Raw genomic sequence first — 9,029 nt, 5'->3', positions numbered from 1 at the left:
ATGTACTGAGCATCGCAGCTCTCTGCAGTGAGGAACCCTGGTTTTGTACAAGCGTGCATACCTCTCTTGAGTATCTACGAATATAACTCTCTTCCAGTTATCCGTGTAGCACACAAGCATGGCAGAGCTTTGACATTAGAGACAATCCATCAATCATGGGTATGTTGCGTCGTGCTTGGATGGAGGGGAAGATTCCATGCTTGAATATGTGAGAATGTGGCACTGTGTGGTGAAACGGGATCTAACCGTGAGAAGTTAAATCCTGCAGTCTTGTCAGAGCTTTCTTTTAAGAGACCAGTGTATTGACATGTGCCTTACATTCTCCCAGAGATTTGTAAAGAGTGAACATCTTTGATTCCAGCAGCTGTAGGCAGGCCAGTACCTGGTTTCACATCTGAGCTCATGAACTGCTTCTCTCTACTGGAATTTACAGTTATTTTCTTCAGCAACATGGATGCTTAACTGAGGTTTAAGTTCTCCGTGACAATTCTCAAGTCTTATTTTCTGCTCATATAACCTGTGAGATGAAACTTGTGTATTTTCTGCCCACGTGAACTTCCAGGGGGAGGAAAAACCCCAACATTATCCTTCCTGATGCTTGCTGCAGCTGGTCTATGCTGTGCAGAATGTACAGGGTGCAGCTTTTTGACACAGGTTGCAGGAACCTGAGTCACTGCAATTAAGACCAGAGGGGTTGTTGCCTTGCCTTGTAAGAGCTCTTGATTTTCACAGGTTTTATGTTGAAGTTGGTTGTGCTTGCTGTGTTGAGTCCATGTACAGCTGAGGGGTATTGCCACCAAGAGCTGCTCTACTGATGCTAGAAATGTGGAATCCTTTGGCTTGCTTACTGGTTAATTGTCCTTCACTACTAAAACTGGGACAAATTTCTGATATGAATTTTTATGTCATCAGTTTCCGGATATTACAGGTTGCTAATATCATAGCACAAAAGTTTACAGGGTTCTTTTGGCTTTCATGTGTTTTATGGAAAATAATTTGTGGACAAACTACTTAGCAGGGCCTGTTGCAATAGGACAAGGGGTAGTGATTTTAAACTGAAAGAGGGTAGATTCAGATTAGATATAGGAAGGCAATTCTTATGGTGAGGGTGGTGAGACACTGGCACAGGTTCCCCAGAGGTGGTAGATGCCCCATCCCTGGAACCGTTCAAGGTCAGGCTGGATGGGGCTCTGAGCAACCAGATCTAGTTAAAGATGTTCCTGCTCATTGCTGGGGGGTTGGACTAAATGACCTTTGAAGGTTCCCTTTCAATCCAAACCATTCTCTGATACTTAGACTCTAAGATACTATTCTCCGTTAGTATGATTCTATGACCTCTGCACATTCATGTAGTGCAACCTGCTGCTCAAAGCTGGGCCAGCTTCAAAGCGAGATTGGGTTGCTCAGAGCCTTGTCTAGTCAAGTTCTGAAAATCTCCAAGAATGGAGATTCCCTAACGCCTACAGACAACTGGTTTCAGTGCTTACCCATCCTCACAGAGTAAACATTCATCCAGTCTGAATTCCCTTTGCTGCAGCTTGTCATCGCTGCCCCCTCTCCTTTCACTGTTGGCCACTGAGAAGAGTCTGGTTCTCTCTCTGTAACACCTCTGCCCTGTCTTTGTCCGTGTTGAAAAACTGGGAGGACCTTTAGCATGCCCACTACTAACTTGCTTTCATTATGGAAAACGTTCATTCCTACCGTTGGTTTCTTCTCTTAACCAGGTATTTTTCTCTCAAAGAACCTTTTCTCTTGGCCTATAACATTTTAATAGTCTTTAATACCATTTAAGATCTTTAAAATCTAAGAGATTATTTTCTCTACAGAGCCTCACTGCTTCTTTCCCAGTTCATCATCTCGTACCCTGGCTACTAATTCTGTTCTTCCTAATACTTCATTCTAATCTGTCTAGTGCAGAGCTGAGGCTTACTGTGCTGCATCTCCCAACAGCCATCCTGTTACAGACAGATACAAGTGCCCCTTTCTTTTTTTCCTGTGTTGGGGCTAACTTAAATGGCAGGTTACACAGTATAGGCGTAGTCACATTATATTTAAGCTTTTTTAGGGTCCATAAGTGAATCCTAAGGGGTTTGAAGGTTTATTCCCTCCCTCAAATTGTTCTAAAATCTCCCCTGTTGACATTTGAATTAGAAACAGTCTCCCAGACCCATCCCAAATGAAAGTCTCCTGTGATCTCCTCTGTGGCAAGTGCTGATAACGATGATTAATTTGGTTTTTCCAACTGGCCCTATTTTCCACTGCGATGTTTGGCACTGATCATGCGTCATCCCCACTGATCATCTGGCAGCTCTCTGCTTCTGATGTTTTTGATGGGGTTTGTTGTTGTTATTTGCTTTTATGTCTTTAGCAAATTGTTCTTTTTTTCTTTCTTTTTTTTTTCTCTCTCCCTTTTTTTTTCCTACTTTATTGTGGATTCTGCGTTTCATGTACCAGGGTTCAAGCTTTTATCATTTTTCTTGTTTTGACATGTACATTCCCTTTAAAGGCCATCATCTTTATTTCAAACAGCTTCTCATATCGGCAAGGGCTGCGCAGTGCCTGATCTCTGCAAAGCAAACTAAAACTTTCCAATTGGATAATGATTCCTTGCTGGTGACTTATGTAGCCAACATAATTAAGAGCTGTCAGCCAGTTCTTAATTAAGAGCTGAAGTCTGTATCATTTTGTCCTTTTTTTTTTTTTTGGTACAGAATTAGTGTGGAACTAAGCCGTCTGTAATTATTTTGCTCATCCCACTTGTCTTGCACTGATACTGCTGCTCTGCTCTCTGGCATCTTGAGTCTCCCAGGATTTAGTAAAACTGAACATAAGGCCAAAGAGCTTTTTAATCGATGCTTATGCCCAAGTTCCCTGGGCTTCGTGATTTGAAAATCCTTATCCCTCTCAACTGGAATACAGAAAGATGATGACAAGTGATTGGATTACCCTGGGCTAAGGCTTTTCGGTTCTTAGCTGAGCTGTGGTGGCTGGTTCTGCGTGTGCAGCCAGCTCTGCTGCTGGTGCAGGAAAGCGCTTTAGGCATGGGGTTACTCTTCAGATGAAATCACAGTTTGCACAACTCCTTCAGCTGGAAGCTGAGAGCAGGTAATGTTATCTCTTACCTCATCACATTTCATCTGCTTCCGCTGAAGTTCACTTTGAAAGAGGTTTCAGAACAGCCTTTTAGATCCTGGCTCCTAGTTCAGAAAGTAAGCAAACATGTTTTCTCATCCCAAACCCAGGGGATTCTTTGTTTCTCCTGGTTATGCCCCATAAGCTGTATCTGTAGCTGTGCTAGCAGCCCTGATACTGGTGAGAAATGTGCTTGTTCAAAACTCTGGGAAAATTAGGTTGTACATAATTAAAACTGTAAAGACACTGCTAATTAATGCATAGAATTCTCCATAGGTACAGCATCCAGCAGCTAGGGTCAGTGGCAAGATGCAGATTTTTCTCGCAGCCTTTACTGTTGTTACTGTGAGCCTGAAAGCAATCCCATGACTTAGAGAACTTATAGTGGACTTAGGCAGCAGAAGACACTTATGCATGGACTAGTGAACAGAGATGAATGGTTTCTTCCTTCTTAAAAGAATGCTAGCTTTTATTTTCTGAGCTGTGTAGAACTGTCCCATCAGTGTGTGTCAGTGTGTGGTTATAATTCTTGCTGGGTACACAAGATGCCACCATCCAGCCAAATCACATTTGTCACTGTCAAAAAAAAAATGCCTGTAGGGTTTGTAATAAGTTGTTTCCAGTATAAAAAGTTTTTATATAAAAAGTATAAATGTAAATAGGCAGCAAAGGGAACTTCATTGATTTGTCCTTGGAGCATCTAGTTCTTCACAACTGTCTCAGTTGGCTCTCAGGAGCCCCAGCATAACATGGTTTCAGCTTTCTACTGAATGCCTTTGGCATCTTAAACACGCATCGCCCGAGCCCAGTAACTCACAGACCCCTGTGCAGGGGAAGAGCACAGCACAGGCACCAGAAAACCTGAAATTCAATTGCTCTGAAGTGGTAGTTTGTGTTGCAGAGCTACAGCATGTGCTGTGATGTGGGCTCAGTTGCAGGCTTCTCACCACACAGAGTTCTTCCCATGCTTTGGCTCTCCAAGTATGTCAGGATGTGAGCTGGGCTTTGCAGTTCTGGATCAGGGTACAAAGACATTGCTGTCTCTTTATGTTTGTTTGCAGGTGGGACATACCTGGCTGTGGTGGGAGTCTGAGACAGAGTCTCACAGCGAGTCAGAGAAGAACAGTGACTTCCAGTCTCTTCGTAGCTGGGATTCAAGCTTGGATCTGGACATGGGGAGCTGGCGGAATACTGAAGAGGTGGCCATGGGGAAGCTAGAGGAGAGCAGCCAAGAGGCAGACCATGAGCTGGAGTTCAGTGAGCCTCTCTGGGAGGATGATAGTGAAGACTACCAAAAGGCAGAGAGGCCACGTGAAGATGGCCTTCTCCAGTTCTTCTCAGAGGTAGGGTTGTTTGGATGACAAGAAAGTGGGTGGCATCTTCCTGAAAGATGAGGGTTATCAGGGCCTCCACCATCCCTACACAAAGGAACAGTCTGGGGGAGGAGCAGATGCCCCAAGTTCACTTGCTCCCTACCCCAAGCCTTAGCCCTTCCTCCCATTTAGAGCTGGCACCACAAACGGCTGCTTTGCTGAAACAGCTCACCCTAAAGCACAGAGATGTCACTGAACTGACACTGCAATAACAACACAGGGCTTCATCAGAAGATTTGCAAGGATTCCTAAAAATGGAAAGGTGTTCGTGAGTGAAAGCAAAAATAGCATCTGTGCTGTTTATTTCTTCTTTCTTTTGCCTTCAGAATTTGAAGCAGTAAATCTCCCTGTTGCAGGTAACCCAGATGATGGCACCTCTCCGCATTAGCAGTGCAGAATCATCACGGGCTCAGTGGGATCACTGTGGCTCTGGGAAGCAGTGTGATGGGGAAGATGTGAGTTGCCAGGAAAAGACCACAGGAACAACAGTCTCAGGAGCAGAGGAAAGTCAACTACACATCCTGGCAGAAGATGAGAAATGCTTACCAGGAAGAGAGGTAGGGGTGAGGTGATCCTAAGAGAGCCTCTGGGCCTGGATGGGAGTCAAGAGACAGTAAAGGAAATCAGCTGTAGAAGACGGGGAAGTCCCAGGTTCCAAGTGAGGAGACAGGGACACACAGGAGGAGTCAGCAGGGAGGGGAATGCAAAAGAAATATATGAGGGGAAGGATGTGTTTTTTATGTATGGATATGTATCTTTATGAACAGGAAGCTTGTTGCAGATCAAACCCTCAGATGTGAGTTGGAGGAATTGCTCCTTGGCAGTGTAAAGGTGACTCATGAGAGCTGGCAGTCTGCTCTCAGGTTTGAGGCAAGGCTGGAATACTTGCCTTGTTCTAATTGCTGTGTTATGCAGCACACAGCTTGGCTAGTTTCAGACCCACGTGGCTGTGATAGCAATAACCATCTGCCCCTGGAGACCGTCATGTCTTGGAAGCAGGCACTGTCTAGCCTGGGTTTGCATCAGTCCTGTGTCTAGGGGACTGTGGGCTCCCACCAGCCTGCAAGGTGTTGCTGTTGTTCCCAGCAGTTCCCTCACAGGTTTCCCAGTGTTGAAAGCCAAACACAGCAGTGTTCACTTTGTTCCTGAGGGGTCTCCTCCCTGCTTCAGATCTGTTGAGGATTCTCACGTGCCCCTGCACATAATCCCACTTCAGGACTCCAAAAAGCCTATCTCCATGCACTCTAAATTTTATTGGCAAATCACTACACCACCACCACTTTGCTTCCTGGCTGAGTCTGTTCTGTCATATTCATGTGGGAGTTTGTAAGGAAACAACCCTGTTGCACTGTAGGATTTCCTGTTACCTGTGTCTTGAGCTTTAACAAGCCCGAGGCAGTCTTACCTCAGCTCCTGATTGCCGTCTCTACATCCATGACTCTTCCCAGAAAAGCAGACAGACACAACACTGGGCACCAGTCAGCCCCGCAGTGTTTGTGTTAGCCAGAGGTGGTTATGATCCAAGAGGTGAGACCCGGCTGTTACTGGAGTGCTGGACAGCACAGTGAATAAGGTCAAACATCACCCTCCAGTATAAGAGAGCAAGCTGGCTCCCAGCTGAGACTGTATGCAGTAAAGGGATGTGCAGCAAGTTGGCTTCTAGATAAAGGATTCAGGCGATGGGCTGCCATTTTAGATGTATCTTCTTTTTCCTCTGTGCTCTTCAGGACAAGACTCAAGAGACCTCTGGAGAACAAGTTTTGGGTGAGCCACGTCCACAGGAGATGAGTGATCAGGCCCAGGATCAAGATGATAGTGATAACACCTCTGCAGCCCCTGTGCTGGACTCCACTAGCCCTGCTGACACACAGCTGTAAGTAGTTTGTTCTGCTCTCTTGCAGGTGCAGCAGAACAGAGTTGTTTCCCTTGTCTCACATGAGAACAAGTGTATGACACAGGTCACATCCAGGAAGGTGAGAGAGCCAAGGAGAACAGGAGGGAAGGAAGTAACTTGTGCTGTCGCTGTGGATCTGCCAGCATTTTGGGGCATTGGTCCTAAGATGAAGTGAGAAGATTAAGTAAGAGATTAAAAGGAAAATACATGGAAAATTCCTCAAGGGAGCTGAGCCTTGTGTGAGCTGAGCATCATGCTTTGTCAAGCAATGTCCAATCCAGCTCCTAAGAGAGGCACGAAAAGAGCCCTTTAGGCAGGTGCAGGCGTGTCAGTCATATGCAGGCTCTGGCACGTGTGTGATCACCTGAGCTGCCTTTCAAAGGAAGACCATGTTTTTGGGGGATGAGAAACTGAATAAAAAACACTTCAGTAAAGTACTAAACTTCAGAGTAGTGTGAGTTTTTCTGTCCAGTTTGATCCTGCCATATAAAGCTGCTCAGCTCATCTCTGGTTTGTATCTATTGCCCTGCATTTTCCTGAATTCGGGACGTTTAGTTGCGCATTCAGATGCAGAATGCACAACTAAATGGTTATCCACCATCTCAAATGGCTTACACCATCTCACCCTGAGAGGCTTTGCACAGCTACAGCAAAGGATCTCTGCACTTCATCCAGCTGGATGTGGTGGGTGCTAACAAATTGCCACCTCCTACTTTGTCTCCAGTGATGATCTGGCAATGTATTCCCTCCACAGGATGCAGCTGAGCTGGGAGAACCCCCTGCAGCATCTGCTCTTCAAAAGAACTCTCCTGTCCATCTGGAAGATGATAGCCAGTCACAGGTATGTGAGGGCAAAGGATTGGATTGACATGGTTCCTGAACACATTGCCCTGAGCTCCAGCTCCTGTGTCACCAGGCCTTGTCCTCCCCTCCACAGGAGCCACCACAGGCTGCCTTGTCTCTCCATGGCTTTGCTTCTGGCTGTCCTCGCAGCAAGAACAGCTGTGTGCAGCAGAGCTGGAGAAAACACTGCATACTTATTTCCTCTGCTTCAAGTGGCAGAGCCCAAATGTTGCTTCCTACACAGCTGGCACATCCAGCTTCAGCAAGGGGCTCAGCCTCCTGCCTCGCTGCATCCTGCCAGCTGGCTGTGGCTAACCAGCTGTGGCCCTCATGGCAAGCAGGGAAAAGCAAGCACTGGCCCGTGTGGCAATGCTGTCTTTGGTGGAGAAGCAGACAGAGATCATTCTTTGTGCTCGTCCCTGTAGGTACAGCAGCCCGTTCCTGAAGGCAGTGTCAGAGAAGCAAGCTCCTGGCTACAGGGATGTGGTAAAGAGGTGAGTTTGTGGAGGAAGTGCTCACTAGTTGATTTCTCTGCTTTTTCGGTCTTCTCTGGTTCCCAAAGGGCCAATGGGATGGTTTCCTTCCTCCTTTGGCTGTCACCAGCATCTCCCACTGATTTCTTTTGTTAAAACTCCCTTCCGGGTGATTAGAACCTGGAAGCTTGCACTGACTGGAGCTGAGAGGAACTGTGCCTGCCCTTTGCTGGCACTGCATGGCTGACTTACTCCAGGCACTGTGAGCCCTGCCTGAGCAGAGAATTCAGCTTCTGCAGCTCAGCAGCCTCTTCTCCCCATGTTGGAAGCATATGCGTCAGTCAATACTCTCTCCTCATCCACAGCTTGCTCCCCAGGTGTTTTACTGTGAGTGGAGAATTGGATCACAAGAATATTTCCAGAGAGATTAAGGGCATTTTTCAGAGCTCAATTATATTCTATTTTGGTCACAGTTGCCCTCTCTGCAGCCATTCATTTTCTCAATCTGTCAGAATAAGGGAAGTAATATTTATTCTCCATCATGTTCCCCTTACCAGCACTGCTATTTTTGCTAGCGGCACCATTCAATTTTAAGGGGTTTTAATAGGTACCTATTTTAGTAACTTTCGTTTCTCCACTAAAACCTGGACTTCATGAAGACTAATTAGAATTGCTCTGCTTGCCTTCTCTGGAGCTCAGCATCAGGGGTTTTTTAAAGGTGACTGCTAATGACCTGCTAGGTTGACTGGATAGCAAGTGTCACATTGGCTAAAGTTACTTTTGTCTGAAAAGCATTTCTTACTTCCCCCTCTTTGTCCTGAGCAATAAAATTGATAGAAAATAACTGTGTTTTCATGGCCATGCTGAAATGAGGATAAGCACATTCATGCAGAGCCTTAAGAACGCCTGGCCCTGGACTGCAATTAAATTCTCCTTCTGTCTTTTGTAGGCCCATGGATTTAACCAGCATAAAGAGAAAACTGTCAAAGGGACATATTCAGTCCATGGTCCAGTTCCAGCGTGACCTGATGCTCATGTTCCAGAATGCGGTGATGTACAACAGCTTCAACCACCACGTGCACCACATGGCCATGGAGATGCAGCGAGAGGTCTTGGAGCAGCTGCAGATGCTGGGTGAAGCGCTCCTGTGCTCAAAGGACAGGCTGGGGTGGGGGAGAAGGTAACAAGCCACGTCCGAGCCCTGTTTCTGTCGGAGCAGTGTTGTCCCCATGGCTCAGGAGGTCTGCTGGGGCTCAGGGGCTGTGCTGACACTGCGACCACAGCCTTCAGCAAGACTGATTATCCCGCAGGGGT

The 9,029-nt window shown here is 46.4% G+C and overlaps 1 protein-coding gene across 1 annotated transcript; it reads left to right on the top strand.

Annotated features, from left to right (window-relative positions):
- The first annotated feature begins 214 nt into the window (after nt 1-214).
- LOC115616059 (bromodomain-containing protein 8-like) lies at nt 215-8,899 on the top strand. Its single transcript, XM_030504874.1, has 7 exons — nt 215-247; nt 4,194-4,475; nt 4,862-5,062; nt 6,233-6,378; nt 7,154-7,240; nt 7,668-7,736; nt 8,665-8,899. Exons 1-7 carry the CDS (start codon nt 215-217, stop codon nt 8,897-8,899), a joined length of 1,053 nt encoding a protein of 350 aa, XP_030360734.1.
- Nucleotides 8,900-9,029: the final 130 nt, after the last annotated feature.

This window comes from Strigops habroptila, chromosome 12 (assembly GCF_004027225.2).
Source record: "Strigops habroptila isolate Jane chromosome 12, bStrHab1.2.pri, whole genome shotgun sequence".
In the NCBI taxonomy this organism is placed as follows: Eukaryota; Metazoa; Chordata; class Aves; order Psittaciformes; family Psittacidae; genus Strigops; species Strigops habroptila.
This window is presented reverse-complemented; position numbering and strand designations above follow the sequence as displayed.